A 22892-nucleotide genomic window follows, 5' to 3' on the forward strand; every position below is an offset into this window, starting at 1 on the left:
AGGCCAAGATTCATATACAAAAGAGCCCCCAATCTAAAAGTGATTATAAACCCTTGGGGACAAGTTACACCTACAGGTAAGCCTAGATTAAGGCTTACCTGTAGGTGCTTGCAATATCTCCGAGACCTACACTGTCTCTGAGATATTTGCAATTTCTCAGAGCGACTCAGCAGCGCATGCACCATCTTGAAAGGGCACGCTGTGCTGTTTCAAGCTGGGGTCATGCTGTGAAAAGCAGCTCCTGCGGGCGGGAGTGACGTGAATACCCCCCCCCCAGTTCGCATCAGAACTTGGGTAACTCCACCCCCTTCTGATGTCATTTGATGTCACGTAATGTCAGAGGGGGGCGTGGGTCACCTTTTTACGTCACGGGGTGGCCCCGCTCTCAGCTATATAACAGCTGTCAATGCAGAAAGCTTGCAGTCAGCGGGAACCTTCCATGGAGGCAGAGTTCTTCCATTTTCTTTCTGCAGGCTCTACTCACGTATGTGTACGCTTCTGCACGCAAGCTTGGCGGGACAGGGCACGTTTAAAAATTGTATAATTTTTTTCTTAATTATTTTACCTTTTATTTTACATTTTTACACTTTTTTTTTTATTTTTTAAATGGGACACTTTTATTCCTTTTGCAAGGAATGTAAACATCCCTTGTAATAGAAAAAAGCATAACAGGACCTCTTAAATATGAGATCTGGGGTCAAAAAGAACTTAGACTAAAATGCAATAATAATAATAAAAAAAAAAATTGAATGTCATTTAAAAAAAATAAAATAAAAATGTTCTATTAAGAGCATTGGGCAGAAGTGAAGTTTTGACATCACTTCTGCCCTTCAATGATATGGAGACGGGTGGGGGCCATCTTCCTTTTACTCGTCTCGGTCATCGCGCTCGCCGGGCACTTGCATTGGATCCGGGCACGTGATGTGGGCGCCCCAAGTGGCCAAAAGAAAAAGCAATGTAAGGCGGCTGGTCGGCAAGTGGTTAAAGCACAATTGAACTTTTAGTTTAAGTAAACCTAATGCACTGCAGGACTATGTGGACTGGAAAGTCTAATTGCTCATGCTCTTTAACCACTTCAATACAGGGCATTTTCACCCCCTTCCTGCCCAGACCAATTTTTAGTTTTCAGCGCTGTCGCACTTTGAATGACAATTGCGCAGTTGTGCGACGTGGCTCCCAAACATAATTGGCGTCCTTTTTTCCCCACAAATAGAGATTTCTTTTGGTTGTATTTGATCACCTCTACGTTTTTTATTTTTTGCGCTATAAACAAAAGAAGAGCGACAATTTTGGAAAAAAAAAACACATCATCTTTTACTTTTTGATTTAATAAATATCATATTTAAAAAAAAAAATATGTATTCTTCTACATATTTTTGGTAAAAAAAAATAAATCGCAATAAGCGTATTTGATCGGTTCGCGCAAAGGTTCTAGCATCTACAAAGTAGGGAATAGAATTATGGCATTTTTATTTATTTTTATGTTTTTACTAGTAATGGCGGTGATCTGCGATTTTTATTGTGACCGTGACATTATGGTGGACATATCGGACACTTTTGACACATTTTTGGGACCATTCACATTTATACAGCGAATAGTGCTATAAAACTGCACTGATTACTGTGTAAATGTGACTGGCAGGAAAGGGGTTAACACTAGGGGGCGAAGAAGGGGTTAATATGTTCCTTAAAGTGTGTTCTAACTGTAGGGGGACTCACAAGGGCAGGAGACCGATGTGTGTTCCTCTGTTCTGGGAACACACATCGGTCTCCTCTCCGCTGACAGGACATGGATCTGTGTGTTTACACACACAGATCCATGGTCCTGTCGTGATTGTGGGCAATCGCGGCTACCGGGCACCGGGTCCCCAGCTATGTGGCGGGGGCGCGTGGGCGCCCCCTAGCCGCCCGGGAATGCAAGGACGTCATATGACGTCCAGTCTGAAGGAGGAAGGGTTCCAGCCGACATCATTTTACAATGACTTGGTAGGGAACGTGTTAAATAGCAGTCACAGCTTGAGTAGAAAAGCCTGTCCCCCCAGTCGGCAATTTGTAGAGTGGTATTGTTGCTCTTTATGTGGAAGCAGTTGACTCTGCAGAAATCTGACACTCCCTCTGCCAAGTTAAAGTTAAATCCTTCCAATAAGCTGCACAAATTTTGCTCCTAACAGAGCTTTAGGCCTGACTCGTGAAGGGATATGTTGGACCACTGCAGAAAGACAGCTGCTTCCACACAGAATTGATTTTGCTCTACAGCATGCTGCCATTAGATTAGGCTTTTCTACTCAGGCTGTGGCTGCTTTTTAAAGAAAAACTGTAAGACTATGCATAGTTACATAGTTAGTCAGGTTGAAAAAGACACAAGTCCATCTAGCTCAACCAAAAACAAAAAATACAATCCTATAACCACAGTTGATCCAGAGGAAGGCGATAAAACCCCAGCAAAGCATAATCCAATTTGCTACAGCAGGGGAAAACATTCCCCCTGATCCCCAGAGAGGTAATCGGATTTTCACTGGATCCACTTTACCTATAAATGTTTGTACCCAGTTATATTCTGTACATTTAGGAAAGTATCCAGGCCATTTTTAAAGCAATCTAGCTGGCCAGAACCACCTCTGAAGGGAGTCTTTTCCACATTTTCACAGCTCTTACTGTGAAGAAACCTTTCCATATTTGCAGATTACACTAAATCTTTTTTCCTCTAGACGTAAAGAGTGCCCCCTTGTCCTCTGTGATGACCTTAAAGTGAATAACTCAATATCAAGTTTACTATATCGACCACTTATGTATTTGTACATGTTGATCATATCCCCCCTTAATCTCCTCTTCTCAAGAGTTCCTGTAATCGTTCCTCATAGCTGAGCTCCTCCATGCCTCTTATCAGTTTGGTTGCCCTTCTCTGCACTTTCTCCAGTTCCCCGATATCCTTTTTGAGAACTGGTGCCCAAAACTGAACTGCATATTCCAGATGGGGTCTTACTAATGATTTGTACAGGGGAACAATTATCTCTCTCTCTCTCTCTCTGGAGTCCATACCTCTCTTAATACAAGAAAGGACTCACTTTGGAAACCACACCTTGGCACTGAATGCTATTATTGAGCTTATGATCTACCAAAACCCTCGGATCCTTCTCCACCATTGATTCCCCCAATTATACTCCCCCTAGTATGTGTGATGCATGCACATTCTTAGCCCCCAAGTGCATACATTTACATTTATCAACATTAAACCTCATTTGCCACTTAGTTGCCCAATTAGACAGAGCATTGAGGTCAGGCTTGTAAGCTGAAGACATCCTGTAAGGACGTTATTCCACTGCATAGAGTCATCTGCGAAGACAGAAATGTTACTTTTAATCCCAGACCCAATTTCATTTATAAATTAAAAGTAAGGGTCCCAACACTGAACCTTGGGGTACACCACTGATATCCTTAGACCATTAAGAGTAAGAGCCTTTAACCACTACTCTCTGAATCCTGTCTTTTAGACAGTTTTCTATCCATTTACAAATTGATCTTCTCAGGCTTGTAGACGTTACCTTACACAGGAGCCTTGTGTGGGGAACTATTTCATGCACTCCTTCTGTTCTGCTGCTACCAGAATGTGTTTAGCTAATTTAAATATAAAATTATCCTGAACTATAAATGATTGCAAATGACATGTTACATAGTTGGAAAGGTTGAATAAAGACACCAGTCCATACATTTCAACCTCTGTGGGTGTGGGCATATGTGTCTGCATATATTTATGTCTCTATAATTTTTTTGCAAACAATACTAAGCTAAGCAGAGCAATAACTTCTCCACAGGATGTGGAAACCTTGCAAAAAGATCTGAACAAATTAATGGAATGGGCAACTACATGGCAAATGAGGTTTAATGTAGAAAAATGTAAAATAATGCATTTGGGTGGCAAAAATATGAATGCAAATTCCTCACTAGGGGTAGACCTTCAGGAGGAATCTAGGATGGAAAAGGACCTGGGGGTCCTAGTAGATGGCAGCCCCAACAATGGCATGAAATTCCAAGCTGCTGCAAGCAAAGCAAACAAAATAATGCCATGCATTAAAAAGTGGATTAACTCCAGAGATAAAGCGATAATTCTCCCGCTCTACAAGACTCTGGCCCGGCCGCACCTGGATTATGCCATCCAGTTCTGGGCACCAGTCCTCAGGAAGCATGTGCTAGAACAGGTACCCACGACCATCCGCATGGAAGAAAACCATTGAGCTTTTAGGAAAAAACTAGAGACCCACCTCTTCCGAAGGATCAGGATGACACTGGATGCAAAAGTAAAGGTTACGAGCACTGAACTTGTTCGCTTTGGAGAAGAGACGCTTGAGAGGGGATATGATTTCAATGTACAAATACCGTACTGGTGACCCCACAATAGGGATTAAGCTTATCTGCAAAGGGGAATTTAATAAGACACACGGCCATTCACTAAAATTAGAAGAAAAGCGGTTTAACTTTAAACTGCAAAGAGGGTTCTTTACTCCGAGAGCAGTTAGGATGTGGTATTCTGTTCCACAGGCAGTGTTTTTTTAGCAGGGAGTATCGATAATTTAAAAAAAACTATTAGATAGGCACCTGAATGACCACAACATACAGGGTCAACTTCATTGAGTGGCCACATGTCTTCTTAAAGTGGACTTGTACTCATCTAGAATCCAGCAATGTGCTATCCCCGGAACTCACCATCCGCCATGGACACTTTTAGATGGCCGGCTTCTTGGTCTTGATCGCCGGCTGCCATCATTGGTCGGGCCGAGATAACGTTACTTCCATGCATGCAAGGGAGTTTCGGCAGATTCTGCATTGCCAAATTTGTGCAGTGAGCTGCGCTTTACAGGGGTGGACAGGCAGGTAAGTAGCTTTATTGCAAAAGTAAAAAAGCTTGTCTCGTCTGCCTGACCACCCATTTTCATTGTGGAGCCTACAGTTCCACTTTAAGCAATCGGAGACTAAACAGTTTTCTACTTATGCTAGAATTGAGGTTTTTGTATATTGCTTTCCTATCTCCTCTCAAGTGTTTCTTCTCCAAGAATAAAACGTTTAGGAGTTTAATGTTTGTGGTCATTCCTCATAACTGAGGTCTCTCCAGTTCCGTTATTAGTTTTGTTCCCCTTCTCTGGACTCTCTCCAGTTCCAGCACATCCTTCCTGAGGACTGACGACCAGAACTAGATGGCATACTCAAGATGTGGCCAAACTAGAGTCTTGTAAGGTAGAATTATAATTTTATTTCTCGAGTAGATACCTTTTTTAATGCATGCTAATAGTATAGTCTGAAGGCCTTGCCAGATCCTCAGTTCTCTCAAAGGTTCACCCCCTAGCAAGTATAGCGTCAACAGTTTATGCAGTGCTTTACAATATAAAAAGGGAAACAATACGGTTATAATAAATAAAATACAAGAGGACCCTGTTTAGAAGATCTTACAATCTAATAGGGTGGGGCAGGTGGTACAAAAGGTTGTAACTGTGGAGAATGAGCTGATGGAAGTGGTAAAAGATTAGTTGGAGACGTGAGAGGTTTCCCTAAAGAGATGAGTTTTCAGGGATCGCCTGAAGGTAGCAAGAGTAGGGGATAGCCGGACAGGTTGAGGTAACGAGTTCCAGAGGATGGGAGAGGCTCTGGAGAAATCTTGGAGATGAGCATGGGAGGAGGAGATGAGAGTGCTTCACAGTAGGAGGTGTTCAGAAGAGCGGACGGTTTGGTATATGTTTGGAAACTGGTGATATAGCTCGGGGCAGAGTGTATGGGTTTGTAAGTTGTTAGTATTATGAATTTAATTCGCTGGGCGATCGGGACCCAGTGTAGGGATTGGAGGAAAGGGTTGGCAGACACTGAGCGGTTGGTAAGGTGGATAAGTTTGGCAGCAGCATTCATGATAGACTATAGAGGGGATAGCCTATGGAGAGGCAGGCCAATGAGAAGGGAGTTGCAATAGTCAAGGCAACTTGCATTCATATTTTTTATCAGCGTTAAACCTCATATGCCATATAGATGCCTGCAGATTCTGCTGTGAGCTTATTTCATTTATGTACACGTTAATTGGTCCCAGGACAGAGCCCTGGGACACTATGCTCACAACTCCAGACCATTCCCTAGATACGCTATTTATCACCACCCTTTGGACACGCTCTTGACATATTGTCATCTGTGTAATTATAGTCAATGGCACACTTCTAAGCCTAACATTGTTTTTAGAGTTTGTGCTATGGCATTCTTGGTGCCTATAAGTTATAGATTATAGATGTACTGGAAAGTGCTCCAGGTTTAACTTTGCTTGACTAAATATTCACCAAGGTTATGTATACAATAATAGCCAAACAAGTTTATGACAAATATACTACGTCACTGGGAATTGTCAGATGTCTGGAGGTGAGTCATGGGAACGGACAATCTGTTCACTCTGCAGACCTTTATAAACCTTGTCCAAAGCCGACAACGGTCCATTCAAAATTCCAACAATTCAAGAAGAAGAGTTACCATCAGCTCACTATGCTTTATATCTGGATATGCATGTTCCTGGGGCTTGCAGGTAAAACCCAATCACATTACACCTCATATCATCTCTGTTGCAACTTAAAATAGAAGTATGTTTTTTTTTTTTTTTTTTTCAAAATCATACTTACCTAGATGGATACAGCATCGGTTAGATGCTGCATCTGTCCCCGCCAGCTCTAAGACCAAGAACCAAGCGATCAAACACCGAAGATGGCTCCCTGAGCACAGAACTGGTGACTGACCACTGTAGGCTCTGCCCCAAACACCCCCCCCCCTCTCGCTGGGCTGTGGAGGGAGCAGGAGCCACTGGCTCAGTCTCTCAGTGACTCCCTGGGAGTCTGAGAGGAAACCGGTCCAGGCATGTGGGCGGATCCCGACATTATTGTTGCGATCTTGCCCAAACCTGAATCGGCTCTGTGACATCAGCCAACAATTGGTTTCCAACCACTGTAAGCTGAAAACAAGTCACAGAAGTGCAGAGCAAGCTGCACTCTTGTGATCTACAGGAGAAGTGGAGCTTTGGCTGTACTTCACCTTTAAAACAGAAATGTTCAGTTTTTTTAGTGTAGGGATATATCTAAAACATATTTTTCTGATATGGATTGAATGCAGACAGATTAGAGACTTAATAGATTTGTATTACTGTATGCATGTCTGCTAGGTAGATTCACAATCTTTATTTGCTCAAGCTACCATTTCAACTAGGATATTAAGTGTTGGGAAACGAACATTTTAAAGTTGTGACAAGAACAAAAAATAAAGGGACATTTTCCAAAAAGGACACCTGCTCAGGTAACCAATGTGAGCAGAATTGCCTCAGTTGGGGAGATTTCCACTCACTTTCTGTTGCATTCCTGAGACAGGAAGGGAAGGCCGATTTTCTTGATAAGACAGAGAAATCTGGTTTTCATGTAGGAGTTTAGATGATGCCTTCTGTGACGCTGCATTCTCAAAAAGCAGTCTCAGAATAAAGCAAAGGGTGAACTTTATTCTGCATTATTCCTCCCCTTCTGCCCAGAAGCATATACAGACCATTCTTTCATGCCCTCTTTATGCCAAAGAGCTGCTGGAAACAAGAGGAGCTGCCCTGTCAATGCACTCAGTCATTTAGGTTGTAAGTGCCCCAAGGTTATGGACTCTCCTGATGAGACAAGTCTAGTACTTGGTGCGTTTCCCATCACTGGCACATGCATGAGCAATCATACCACAAGTACCTGGAAGTATTTTGTTTTCCCTTGCTGGCAGAAAATAAAAGCTGGGGAGTGAAGGGAATGTTAAAATATACTCTTGCAAGTGGGAATAAAGTTTTAACTTTGCCAAAGCTTGGCAGCAAATTTTAGGTCTCTGTTCCACCAAGTATTTGTAGATAAACTCTTGTTGATTCCTTTGCAGCTGCTGCTCCTCAGTATGACGACGATAAGATTATTAATGGCTATGAATGTGCCCAGCATTCCCAACCTTGGCAAGTTTACATCAGCTACAATGGAGGACAATGGTGTGGTGGATCCCTGATTTCATCACAATGGATCATATCTGCAGCTCATTGCTATAAGCCGTAAGTTCCCGATATTCTTCTTGTAGATTGGTAATACTTGGCAATACAGAACAAGCCAGTGGCCCAGGGCTGAAAGGATTTGGGCCCCTGAATAGGATCAGAGAATCATATGTCAGCCATAAAAAGGGGACCTATAATTGTCTGAATAATCAGATCAATGGGAAATCCACTGTTCAGTTCATGCTTTACCTAAAAGCATAGCTATGGGTAAAATGTTTTAAAAATATATATATTTAATGCGGTCCATTATTAACATTAACATGGCCGTAACACAGTTTTATTATCTGTTATTTCTGCACAAAATTCCATTCTTTTTAGCCAAGTGAGTTGGCAAAAATGGAAGCTAGAGAGGTTTGGATAATCCATTTAGGACTGACAGGGTCGGTTTTTATGGCCGGCTTTTACTCATATAATTTACATTTTCAAATCATTAAAAAAATAAAGAATCCATTCACATGTAGCGCTATGCCCACAAACCCAGCTGCTGTTTTATCGCTATGGTTTATTTAATATATTGCCTGTATATTATATTTGTGATGATTGTCATTAGTGGCAGTAGCCACAAAGTCATCCAATACTGAAAACAGGATAGAGTAACATGATCGGAAACAAGTTATTATTTAGCTGGTAGAACAAGGTTAACGGTGTGATCAAGTTTTTCTTTACTATCAAAAGAGGAATATTTAGTGGGTGGTGTTCAAGGGGGCGTTTTTATAGCCCGGCGCACAGTGGCTTATTATACTATGTGTATTGTGCTACCGGAAAAAAAATGGAGGTAGCAAAACACAGTCACACACCCTACACCTTCTTATTTAGCATCCAAAGTCCTGCAAAGTTAATGTTTTGCCATGATTTTTATTTATAGAAATCCTCTACATTTTGCACATTATATGTAGTCACCGTTAATTAAGACATTGAGATATCTACAGCTCCTCTTTATTCTTGTATCCAACTTATACAGGCCCAATACCTTCATTGCTCACCTTGGGGAACATGATGTTACTAAACAAGAAGGAACGGAACAGCGTATCCAGGTGGAAAAGGCTATAATCCACCCCCTCTATGATGAAAAATCCATTGATAATGATTTCATGCTGGTCAAACTAGCTAAGCCTGCCCAGTTCAATCAATATGTCCAACCCATCCCAGTAGCCTCTTCCTGTCCAACGGCAGGAAGTCAGTGTCTGGTGTCAGGCTGGGGAAACACGAGAATCATTGGAGGTAAGTACATTTTCTGGGCTTTAAAAATAATTGTTTTAAAGCTGAACTTTATAAAAAAAAACATCAACTGCAGTTAATGCAGGGACCGATTTTATTATCAGACTTATAACCTGCATGGTAGCAGATTGGAAGAGGAAGGGTGAGGCTATGTACACACGATCGGTCAATCGGATGAGAACGGTCTGATGGATTTTTCCATCAGTTAACCGATCAAGCCAAGTTAAAAAACCGATCGTGTCATAACGCGGTGACGTAAAACACAACAACGTGCTGAAAAAAATGAAGTTCAATGCTTCTAAGCATGCGTCGACTTGATTCTGAGCATGCGTGTATTTTTAACCAAGTTTAAAAAATTTTAACCGATGTATAAATAACGGATGGGGCCTACACACGATCGGTTTGGTCTGATGAAAACGGTCCATCAGACCGTTCTCATCGGATTGAGCGATCGTGTGTACGCGGCATTACCCTTAAAATCGAGGTCATTTTAAAAATGTATTATACAACAGTCGTCCTCCCTTACCAATAACATCACTTAAGGCAAACCCATGAACCTCATTCCCTGCAAGAATTAGAATAATGCACAACATTCATAATGAACCTGAAGACATCTACCAGTAAAACTAATGCCGCGTACACACGATCATTTTTCAGCATGAAAAAAAAACGTCATTTTTCAGCATGTTGAAAAAAGAAAGTTTTTCCAACTTCATCATTAAAACGACGTTGCCTTCACGCCATCGTTTTTAAAAATGATCTAGCAAAGCACGGTGACATACAACACGTACGACGGCACTATAAAGGGGATGTTCCATTCGCCTTTGGGCTGCTTTAGCTGATTCCGTGTTAATAAAAGACGATTCACGCTTTTTTGTCTGTTACAACGTGATGAATGTGCTTACTCCATTATGAACGTTAGTTTTACCAGAACGAGCGCTCCCGTCTCATAACTTGCTTCTGAGCATGCGTGGGTTTTGAACATCGTTTTAGCCCACACACGATCATTTTTTACAACCCGAAAAACGACAGTTTTTTAAACAACGTTAAAAAATGCAGAATGTTCGAAAAAAAAAATTGTCGTTTTTCAGAACCTGAAAAATTATGTGAAGCCCACACACGATCATTTTAAATTACATTTTTTAAAAACAAAGTTTTTTTCATGCCGAGAAATGATCGTGTTTACGCGGCATAATATCTCATCCAATCCCCATCATTGCATATGAATATATTTCTAACAACAAAAATAACCTCATGAAATTATAAGATTATTTAACATAAATCAGACAAATTGGAAACTGACATCAACATGAGAACTGGAAGGACAGTTGGCTCTCAAAGCAAAGTTTGGGCTCCTCTGTCTCTGGTTTATTGTTCTGGTTCCTTGGAAGTATTTTTGACACACTTTGGGGTTGATTTACTAAAACTGGAGAGTACAAAATCTGGTGCAAATGTTCATGGTAGCCATTCAGCTTCTAACTGCAGCTCGTTCAATTGAGCTTTAACAAAACAAAAAAAAAAACTGGAAGCCGATTGGTTTCTATGCAAAGCTGCACCCGAGTTTGCACTCTCCAATTTTAGTAAAGCAACCCCTTTCTCTGCCACCGTTTTTAATTTGATTTTATTAAAGGGGGAAGGGTTATATTTTCTGTCAGGTCTTTACTATTGTCCATTTCCCATTAGCAATATTTATTTTCATCACCACGACAAGAAGTGTTGGGGAAATCTGGGGACACAAATCTAAATAAAAGTTTGCTTGAGGTTCTAACTCCCCCTCACACTATGCAAAACTGAACAAAACTGTTTTAGCTAGAACTCTACTTTAATTAAAATACTTATAAGAAAAATAGCTCTCGTCCTCTCCCAAAATAATGTAAATGATTTTGTAAAAATGTTATTTATAACATCACTCATACCTTAAAGTGAAAATGAAAAAGAATATAGGAGAAAAAACGCCCAGTTCCTATATTAATAAGCGCTCCTGGATAAGGTGAAATGAACAAATTAAATACCTCTAGCCAATTAAGGCAAACAGCTGCTACCTTATAGCCTATCAAAGCTTAAACAGATAATATAACAACACATATAAAAATGTAGGCAGCGCTAAAATAAACACCTGAAAGGATGTAAACTGGATAACTCAATATATTAAACATAAATGAATGTAATATATAATAAACTGAAGAGTCATTAAAGTGCATATATAATAAAGTCCATAAAATAAATATTGAATGGATGATGAATAGTCCACAGGAATTTTCAAAAGGAGGTTCCTTAATATGGAAGGTGCCTTTCACCAACACCGCCACACGTGCAAAGAAAGGGGAGTTCTCACACCCTCCTCCAGGGCCAGCCCTATGATGGGACCGGGTGGTACCATGGGTACCAGGCAGCACTTTTAGGGGGGCAGCATACTGATGCCCACCAGCCCGTTCCACCAGCTCCGCTACCCAAATAAAATTGATGTCCTTTTTTTCCCACAAATAGAGCTTTCTTTTGGTGATATTTGATCACCTCTGCGGTTTTTATTTTTTGTGCTATAAATATATATATCTTTTAACTTTTTGCTATAATAAATATCCCCACAATTTAGAACAATAAACTATTTTCTTCAGTTTAGGCCAATATGTATTCTTCTACATATTTTTGGTACCAAAAAAAACCACAATTAGCGTACATTGATTAGTTTGCGCAAAAGACATTGTGGCCGCCGGCAATTTACAGGTCCCTTTATACTCCTGGATAAATGTATAGAGCCATGGCAGGTCCTTTTATACGCCTATATGCATGTATAGAGCCATGACAGGCCCTCTTTATACATCTATAGAGCCATGACAGGCCCTCGTTATACTCCTTTATACATGTATAGAGCCATGACAGGTCCTCTTTATACTCCTATTCACATTTATAGAGCCATGGCAGGTCCTCTTTATATTCCTTTACATGTAAAGAGTCTCGACAGGTCCTCTATATACATGTATAGAGCCATGACAGGTCCTCTTTATACTTCTTTATACATGTATAGAGCTATGTCAAGTACTCTTTATAGTCCTATATACATTTATAGAGCCATGACAGGTCCTCTTGATATTCCTTTACATGTAAAGAGTAATGACAGGTCCTCTATATACATGTATAGAGCAATGACAGGTCCTCTTTATACTCCTTTATACATGTATAGAGCCATGACGGGTCCCCTTTAGTTATTATGATATAAAATAATGAATGTGGGGGCCTTTTGATTGGCATGATTTTTTTTTCCGGGGAGGGGGGGGGGGCAGCATTTCATTCTTGGTCCCAGGCAGCACAATGTCTTGGGCCGGCACTGCCCCCCTCTGTATAAACTCTTACCAGAAATAGTAAGGTAATAGGCAGAAAATAATGCTGGTTAACAATCCTGGGATATCCAATTTAAATCCGATTTCCTAGGACCAACTTAACCAAAGGGGCTTGATTACACATAGGATCACTGGGCCAGTTCCACAAAAGGGATACGCCGTCGTATCCCTGTTTCTATCTATGCGACTGATTCACAGAATCAGTTACGCATAGATATTCCTAATTTAAATGGGACTCGCCCCATTAGATTGGGCACGCCTTGCGCCGGACGGATTTAAGTTACACCGCTGAAAATTTCTAGGTAAGTGCTTTGTGGATCGGGCACTTAGGTAGAGATTTTGTGGCGGTGTAACTTAAATAGGAAAAGTTACGTTACGGCCGCTTGTTGTGGATCTGGCCCACTGTGTCCAATCATATGAGGAAAAACAGAAACATATCCATAGTGTAATTCTGTATAGAAGGTCTTTATTTTCCTAAAAAAAAAAATCATTTAGTGTCTCCAGGTAGCGTACTGAGACTGTAAAGTTTGATTGTCGCTGAGACAACCCTTACGTTTTGTCGTAATTGACATCATCAGATGGCGTGTCTGTACGTATACCTTAAAGTGGTTGTAAAGCCTTAGGCCGGGTACACACGAACAAACATGTATGGTGAAAGCGGTCCGTCGGACCGTTTTCACCATACATGTCTGCCAGAGGGCTTCTGTACGATGGTTGTACTCACCATCGTACAGAAGTCCGCGCGTAAACAATACGCGGGGCGTGTCCGCGTCGATGACGCGGTGTCGCCGCGACAATGACGCAGCGACGTGGGCGGCCCGCCTTTAAAATGCTTCCACGCATGCGTCGAAGTCATTCGACGCATGCGAGGGACGTCGGGCGCCTGGACATGTACGGTAGGTCTGTACTGACGACCGTACATGTCCGAGCGGGCAGGATTCCAGCGGACGGTTTTAAAACACGTCCAGGAATATTTGCCCGCTGGGAAAAGGCCCGGCGGGCAAATGTTTGCTGGAATTCGGCCCGCTCGCGCCCACACACGACCGAACATGTATGCTGAAACTGGCCCGCGGACCAGTTTCAGCATACATGTTTGGTCGTGTGTACGGGGCCTTAAGGTTTTTCACCTTAATGCATTCCATGGGACTTTCCATGGGTGCACCCTATGAAGAGGAGGGGCTTGGAGCGCCGATGGGGCACCCCAGAAGAAGAAGATCGGGACGGCTCTGTGCAAAACCATTACATAGAGCAGGTAAGTATAGGCATGTTTGCGGTTTTTATTTTTTTTAAAAGGGAGTGTTTACAATCACTTATACAGGATTATGCAGTATAATATATTATACTCATTTTTTTCCTTTTTTTTTTAGTGCAATATGCTACAAAATTACAGTGTCTTGATCTCCCTGTTCTGTCGGACTCCAGTTGTAAAGCTTCTTATGCAAACATGATCACTTCAAATATGTTTTGTGCTGGTTTCCTAGAAGGTGGCAAAGATTCATGTTCCGTAAGTATTGAAGATATATAGAATTATGAATATTAATACATTAATACATATATTGTATGTTTAGGATAGTAAGAATATCCACAGCAAACCATATGACTGCTAAAGGACCAATGGCAGAACTATTGCCTGGTCTATGGGGCCCAGGGCAGAGAAAGGCCTGGTTAGGACCAGAAGGTGTAAGTTGTGTCATTTAAAGAAGAACTGATCCGAACCCAATAATTTACCTGTATAAAAAAACAAATATATTCAAGATATGCTGTGGCAACTGCAGATCAAACAGAAGCCAACATGGCAGCTTACTAGGAGGAGGGTTTAGTGCAGCTTTACTGTCTGTCTGGTGCTCGCCGTTCTGTTATTTGAGCAGTTGTTAGTGTTGTGCTTTTACGCCCCTCGCTCTTCTCTTTTAATATGAGGCAAGTGCAGGACTTGGAAATGCAGAGTATTCTCCTCCTAAGAGGAGTATATTTATTATCACAGCCAAAAATGAAAAGGATGGGGGGGGGGGGGGGGGGTGAGTAGGGACAGTTGCCTTGGCAGAGCATTGTTAAGTGAGGCTGAGAGGATAGCATGCTTCCTGGCACTTTCCAGACCTCCATCAGGACAGCACCACGTAGGTTTTCTGATGTCATGTGTAAACATAGAACCTGGCATAGGAAGTCTTTGACTACTCACTTCCTCTGTAGCTCAGACTGATGACATTGTTTGCAGAGCAAGGCAGAGGAAGTGAGTAGTGGAAGACTTCCTCTGCCAGCTTCAGTGTTTACAAATGACAGTTATGCTCTGGTGTGATGTCAGATCCTGTGTAGGACCCATGCTGATAGAGGTCTGGAAGCAGTCAGGCAGCACAGTGTACCTGGCAGAACAGGAGATCTTCCTGGAGTTCTGACTGTGAGGCCTTGTACACACGACCGAACATGTCTGCTGAAACTGGTCCGCTGACCAGTTTCAGCAGACATGTTCGGTCGTGTGTACGGCCGACCGGACAGGTTTCCAGAGGACATTTGTCCAGCCGACCGTTTTCCGGCGGACAAATGTTTCTTAGCATGCTAAGAAACATGTCCGCTGGAAGCCTGTCTGTCGGACATGTTCGGTCGTCTGTACAGACTCACCGTACATGTCCGATCGGCCGCCATCCCTCGCATGTGATTCGACCCATGCGTGGAAGCATTGAACTTCCAGGGCCGCACACGTCGCGGCGACGGCGCGGACACGTCACTGCGTATCGTGTACGCGCGGATTTCTGTCTGATGGTGTGTACAACCATCAGACAGAAATCTCCGGGCGGACATGTCCGCTGAAAACGGTCCGGCGGACCGTTTTCAGTTCACAGTCCGTCCGTCTGTACGAGGCCTGCCCCGCATGTGCTAATAGTGATCATAATAGGGACAGCTGAGCAATAGTACAGTAAGTCACTTTTAGTAAACCATGTTTAGGGTTCTTTGTAAGTACCCATTGTATTCTGCATTTCCTTTTCCATAATGCCTTATTTCATATATCACAACATACATTCCCCAATACCTCCTCATTCCATTTGCGATGCTGTGCATTCTCTATTCTGCAACCCCTCATTCCACAGCGCCTCATTCCCTATACCATACTGTACATTTCATAGTTCCTCATCCGCACCCCCTGGTTCTGTATGACATGCTGTTTACTTCCTGTGCTACTGAGCCTTATTCATATACAATGCTGTACATTCTCTATTCTGTACCCCGTCATTCTGTATACAATATTGTACATTCCCTATTCCATCCACACCCCTTGTTCTGTATGATATGCTATTTATTCGCTGTTTTATACTATGCCCCTTTGCATCTATGCAACTCTCAGTCCCCAAGAAGATCCTTGCTCACAGTGTCCTTGGAGCTGACTGCCACCCAATCTCCTCAGGTAGCTCCTTAAAGAGGGAGCCAAAAATTGTTTTTTTCGAGAAGCCTAGCTAGTAGGAACACTACACCAGCATGATATTGAAATTTTGGAATTATACAATAAGATATAACTAAAATAAAGTTGTTTAATAATTTAAATGTATCACATCTATATCTTATTTAGTCAGTTTTTGAGGTACTCTGGTGAATATTTACTTATAGAAGCTGGAGGGTGGTTTGATCCACACAAGTGAACACAAAATTAAATTTTTAGTGGTCTTATCCTTTAATTAATTTCCTGCACTTATGTACCTCTTGTTTTCACAGGCCGATTCTGGTGGACCACTGGTCTGCAATGGAAAGCTGTATGGAGTGGTCTCCTGGGGTCGATCATGTGCACTCCGTAACTATCCTGGTGTCTACACCAAAGTCTGCAACTATTTTGACTGGATTAAGAACATTATAGAGCAAAACTGAAGCCAATTTTACACCGAAACAAACGTACAATAAAGCATAGTGAAAGTTCTCAGCATTTCAGTGTCTGTGTCGCTTTATACTGCCTGGGGTATTTAGAACTCTTGTGCGCAAAACTAAACACAATCTTTAATCCACCAAGGTTTTTTACACAAGGAGATTGCTATATTTTAACTAAGCCATGTGGTTGTTTTTACCAATCAAGCTAAACTAAAGAATGTGAACCTGTACATACACCTGTTGTTCAGAAAGATCTAAATACAACATGAAGGTAACCACCTAATGCCAAGATACATGTGTGCTTCTACTTATGTTATATTGAGAATTTGTTATTAGCTGGCCTTAGGAGGTATTTCTTAGGCTTTACGGTGTATAAATATTCTTAAAATCAAACAACACTTGTGCTACCTTGCAATTGTATACCCAGCTGTTGCCACATGGTGTCCATCACACCTTGAAAACTGAACAAAAAAAAAACTGCCATGAGGTTGTAGCACTATTTTCTAATAGTAAATACACAACATGTACCACTTATGCCAAAACAAATGAGTAAATAAAGGGCTGTCCATATAACAAAATCCAAAAAACTAAAAAAGGTGCTCAAAATGACCCATTCAGCTCATAATATCCAATACAAAGTGAATGCCTCTTTGGTGCACCCCAAGTGCAGTCCAGGTGATCCCCACTTGCTCTGCCACTCACTGGAAGAAATTGACTATGTGAAGGGCTCATCTCCCATAAACAACAGGTATTAGCCATGATAGAGAGAAATGAGAAGCTTTCTCTGGTAAAGTATAATTTCTTATTAAAGGAGAGGTCCAACCTGAGGCTGGGCTTTTCCTAAGGGTCACAGGAGTGTAATTTGTTTTGCACTCCTGTGACCCTTTTTCAGCAGAGAGTGGTCTGAAGTCCACTCTCCGATGACGTCACCAGGATCAGGCAAAACAGGTCACCTGTAGTCTGTTTACAGTTTTGCAGTTGTCTACTGTGGATTTTCACTTTATGCATTCACTGAGGAGCAGACCGGAAGTACAATACTTAATCCAAGATGATAGTTGCCAATGCCATCTCTGCCTGTGCACCCCTTAGAGAAGGCATACATTTATACTGAGTTAGGTGGGGGTATTGCCAATTTAGCATTTAGGATTGCATACACATGACTAACAGAAAACTTCTCACACCAAAGACAGACTGCAAGAGACAACAAGAAAGCAGGAGGGCAGAGTTGTAAAGATTAAAATCAGCTCATAAATTTAGGTTTAAACAATGTAGCAGTCTTCTCGGCTTCCAGGGGCCTCCCCCAGAGCCAGGGAGAACTGACATTCCACCTCAGGGTGCAGGTTACTAGGCATAGTGGGTGTGGTGCATGGTGAAAAGATTGGGCGTAAGTGACTTTTTGTAAAAATGAACATCGTTTTATTTCTCTTACCAGGAACGGTGGAAGAGGGGGTTAGGGCTCAGGACACCATTTGGCAAATGTAATAGTAATTAGGCAACTTCCGTAGACAAAAATAAAACTAGGCAGACAGCAATACAGATAAAGGGCCCTTAAGCTGAATGCAGCAATCTGTATATTGTGGCAACTGTTGTCTGCTATAGCAACAACTTCTCTCACAGTAACCCACTCTAGATCTTCCAGCTTAACTCACAGTATCCTACTGTGGATCTTTAAGCTTAGATTGCCATCTCTCACTAGACTTCTTGGACTCTCAGCTGCCTGCTGGATCCCTCAAGCTTCACCCACAGCTAACCACTGTACTTATCTTCATGCTTTACTTACAGCTACCGGCCGTACTCCTTCAAGCTTTACTAAAGCTACCCACTGTATTCCTTGATGAGTCTCCACTTCACTGTCCCCGGCTAGAGAAGCGTCTGTTCTGGTACTCCTTCATCACTTCCAAACTTTCCCTGGTAACAGGAGGGGTCATCCCTCTGGCAACTGCTTCTTCTTTTACCTCTCGCAATGAATAGGCTTCCCTCGGGCTGAGCCTCTAAAACACGCAGTTCCGCCCCAGGCTTCCGGTTTAACCTTTGCTGCGCCTCCTTTGCGGAACCCTGAACTACTGTTTAGGCCTCACGTAGACCTAGCAACCAGTAGGACTCTTGGATAGGTCTTGGGCTTTAAGCCTAGCAGCCAGGAGCTGTTCAACACACATACACCCAGGCCGCAGTCCTGGGCGGGAAGAGCCCCAATCACCTGACTCCTCCTGAAAAAATAGCCTATCCAAGCATGCACAGCGGCCAACAGAAACTTCTGCTGATTGGCTGGGACAACTTATTTACCCATCACCTGAATTTACTGTAATCCATCATCCTAATGCCAAAGGCAACAGTGCCGCCTATTGACAGAAGAGACAGACTACAAATTAAACTCAGACTTAGGACAGAAATCAGTGGATCAAATTATAAATTAGCCACGCTAGTTACCCTCTAGCACAACTAGATATATTAGCATCCCTGTTTAGGACCAGGGGGCTACAACAATAAGAGAGCAAAATAAACATCACGGCAAAATGGACAGAAGTAAAGATTTTTAAAAGCAACACAGATTACCATTAAGCACATTGATAATGTAGCATACCCTAAGTAGGAGCTGCAGGTGAACAGAGATCCCTTACTCCCAAACATCCAGGCACACTAAATCTTCACAGTCACATAAAACAGTCCATAGCTTTGTTTTTGTTGTTTATTAGGGGGTTAACAACTTGGAAGGGGACAGGGAGTTTATGGAATGCCCACTTGATGGTACAACAACTTCCTATATACAGACTCCTCTTTAGCTTTTCTCCTGCACACACTACTGCTGCTCCACTGCTGTTGAAACGAACAGACTCCTTGTCCGTTTAGTAACAGCCCTTTACAGGCAGGAACTCACAGCCCCTTGAAATAGCACTTGTGTAGTTAAAGAGTGTTTAGTCTTTCATTCTGCTTCCTCGTGGCCCCTGATCCCAGCACCACTTCTTCAGGCAATGCTAGTCCACCTGTCTGCAGCTTCCTCTTCTACCAGCCCTCCTGGCTGTCTCTACAGCAGTCTGCCGACTGACTCTTCACCAGCCCACCTGGCTGACTCTATACCATCCCACCTGGATAACGCTCTGGCGATCTCTCAGGGGAAAGGCAGAAGACTTAAGCCCACCACTGTCTTCAAGGGAGACTGGCTACATATGGCAGTCTCTCTCCCCCTTTGTAGTCCCCACCAGTGATGAATTACTCACTCTGTCCTCTCCTTGCTCCTGTGCCTCCAGGAAAGCCTCCTCCCTTGTGTCTTTGGCAGGATCCTTCCAGCATCTGAGCTCGGCCCAAGGCAGGTCACTCGCCTCAGACTAGGAAGTACCCCTCAGGGCCACTGACAGCCTCCTCATTACTGTATCTCCATCTTCCACCCAACTATTCCGGGTGGCATGGCCCATGTCTATTTATGAAGTTATCTCAGTCCCCTGGAAGCCAACTACTGAGGCCTCATAAATATGCATGGCAACTCCTCCTAACCCTCACCCTCTAATTCTAGAAGGTTCTCCAACCTTCCAGACATCAGGGGGAGGCACCAGAGAACTGCAAAGATGAGTCACCCAGCCCTGAACTCCAATAACCCTTACCCAATTATAGACTCGCAAAGATACAGCCTGAGTCAGGATATGGTTTGCCTACGCTACACCTAGCACACACTAGTGGGGGCTACAATAACAAACAAGCAGTTTTCAGTTAGAAGTGGATTTTGAAAAGCAGCATTGACCACCTGTGGAGATTTTTTATATATACAGTACAGACCAAAAGTTTGGACATACCTTCTCATTCAAAGAGTTTTCTTTATTTTCATGACTATGAATTTACACATGTGGAATTATACATAACAAAAAAGTGTGAAACAACTGAAAATATATTTCATATTCTAGGTTCTTCAAAGTAGCCACCTTTTGCTTTGATTACTGCTTGGCACACTCTTGGCATTCTCTTGATGAGCTTCAAGAGGTAGTCACTTAGCACAGCACCCCATCACTCTCCTTCTTGGTCAAATAGCCCTTACACAGCCTGGAGGTGTGTTTGGGGTCATTGTCCTGTTGAAAAATAAATGATGGTCCAACTAAACGCAAACCGGATGGAATAGCATGCCGCTGCAAGATGCTGTGGTAGCCATGCTGGTTCAGTATGCCTTCAATTTTGATTAAATCCCCAACAGTGTCACCAGCAAAGCACCCCCACACCTCCTCCTCCATGCTTCACGGTGGGAACCAGGCATGTAGAGTCCATCCGTTCACCTTTTCTGCGTCGCACAAAGACACGGGGGTTGGAACCAAAGATCTCAAGTTTGGACTCATCAGACCAAAGCACAGATTTCCACTGGTCTAATGTCCATTCCTTGTGTTCTTAAGCCCAAACAAGTCTCTTCTGCTTGTTGCCTTTCTTTAGCAGTGGGTTCCTAGCAGATATTCTACCATGAAGGCCTGATTCACACAGTCTCCTCTTAACAGTTCTAGAGATGTGTCTGCTGCAAAAGGTGGCTACTTTGAAGAACCTAGAATATGAAATATATTTTCAGTTGATTCACACTTTTTTGTTATGTATAATTCCACATGTGTTAATTCATAGTTTCGATGCCTTCAGTGTGAATCTACAATTTTCATAGTCATGAAAATAAAGAAATCTCTTTGAATGAGAAAGTGTGTCCAAACTTTTGGTCTGTACTGTATATATACACATACACACAGTTGTGCTCATAAGTTTAAATACCATGGCAGAATTTATCTTTCAGAGAATATGAATACTAACACAAAAAGGTTTCTTTTACTCATGGAATACCATAGAGATGGGGGAACTAAGGACAGCTTTTTTAGACAGAGGTTATCCGAAGAGAGGCAACAATCCCCCAAGAGGGGGAACGCCATCCAGAAACCACCCGAGGAGAGACAACCTACAGAGAAGAGCAACGAGGACATCTTCCCAGGGAGGGAGAAGAAAGAGGGGATGTAGGGGAGGGAGGAAGATCCAAAAGAAGTATTAGGAGAAGGAATATTTAATATCAGTGGGGTTGATTTAACTAAAAAGTATTGGATTTAGGGTTAAAATTTGCTCCCAAAAAATCCAAGTTTGATACATATGTAGGAATACAAAGGTTAGTTAGGAACATTAATATTACATTTTTTTTTTTGCTTTAAATCCAGGTAATAAGAACAAGAGTGGGCCTGACACAAGGATATACACCCATTTTTAAAATAAATCTATATTTAACTCCAAATACAGAACAATAGGCATGTTGATATGTTCAAAAAACTATTAACACATGACTTGGAACATCTGCATATAAAGAAACCTATGGGCCAGATTTATATTAAGGAGGGTTTTAAGACACTAGAAAAAAGAAAGGATTTAGTCCTACTGACAAGGGTTGGGGGGGGTCAATATCAAACAGTGATGAGCAATTTAGTAAATGACAAAAACACCTATAAACTGTTGAAAGGGGATCCCATTAAACAATATAAAAATGAATTGGAAAAAATCATACAAGAGGGGAAAAAGGGACTGCATGTGAAGGAGGAGAGGTATCTTATATCGGAAACATGTAGGACCCCGATGATGTATGCAATCCACAAGAATAGTACCAACCCTCCTGGTCGCCGTCCTATTATAAATAGGAAAAGTGATAACTCAAGTTTATCCAGGTCTTCCTTAAACCCACTGAAAACTGCTAGGGTGGCAACCCCATTTAGTGTTTCATCCATCTGCTGGAGTACCTAAGGCGTCCTTGAAGTACCGACTGGAGACCCTGGGTTCTTTCCACTACTCGAGACCAAGCATCCTTTGGCCATTTATGCTCATATGATCCGCTGTTGCTGACATGCGGGTCCATCTGTTGCGGTAAGGGTATTCATTTTGTCTACATAATGATGATTAATTTCTACAATTTATGCCCTATCCACTAGTCTTCCAGTTGTCTGAAGAGCACCCCTACATGGTTGTGGATTTATCTGCTTTCCATACTTGGATTTATGGACTACATTAATTTCTCCTTTAGACCATCCTATTTGTTGGACTTTACATTGCATTTTGTATACTCACGCATATTTTTACCTTGTTTGTGCACCTTTATTTCACATGAGGTTTAGCGTTACATTTTTACCCAGTCCCATATAAATGGTATTAACTCCCTAACATTTCGTTTGGGACAATACACTGACTGTTATCGTCAACCCTTGGTTCAAAATACGACTGCGTATCTTAAGGATACAAAGCACGTAATGCATATCGTTGATAAGACAAAAATCACATAACAGACTATAATGGTCACTGCGGATGTAGCATTCCTTTACACAAATATTAATCACAAAGGGGCTATTAATGGAGTAAAATGGGCTTTGATTAAAAAAAAAGGACTTGGACAGCAAAAAAAGTTCATAGTTGACTGCCTTGATTTCTGCCTACAGCAT

The 22892-nt window shown here is 42.1% G+C and overlaps 1 protein-coding gene across 1 annotated transcript; it reads left to right on the forward strand.

Annotated features, from left to right (window-relative positions):
- The first annotated feature begins 6436 nt into the window (after positions 1–6436).
- Positions 6437–16528, forward strand: LOC120916480 (trypsin-like). Its single transcript, XM_040327466.1, has 5 exons — positions 6437–6547; positions 7906–8068; positions 9030–9289; positions 13992–14128; positions 16324–16528. The coding sequence occupies exons 1-5, from the start codon at positions 6508–6510 to the stop codon at positions 16471–16473; spliced, it is 750 nt and encodes a 249-aa protein (XP_040183400.1). The 5' UTR covers positions 6437–6507; the 3' UTR covers positions 16474–16528.
- The last annotated feature ends 6364 nt before the right edge of the window (positions 16529–22892 follow it).

Source organism: Rana temporaria, chromosome 10, assembly GCF_905171775.1.
Source record: "Rana temporaria chromosome 10, aRanTem1.1, whole genome shotgun sequence".
Lineage (NCBI taxonomy): Eukaryota > Metazoa > Chordata > Amphibia > Anura > Ranidae > Rana > Rana temporaria.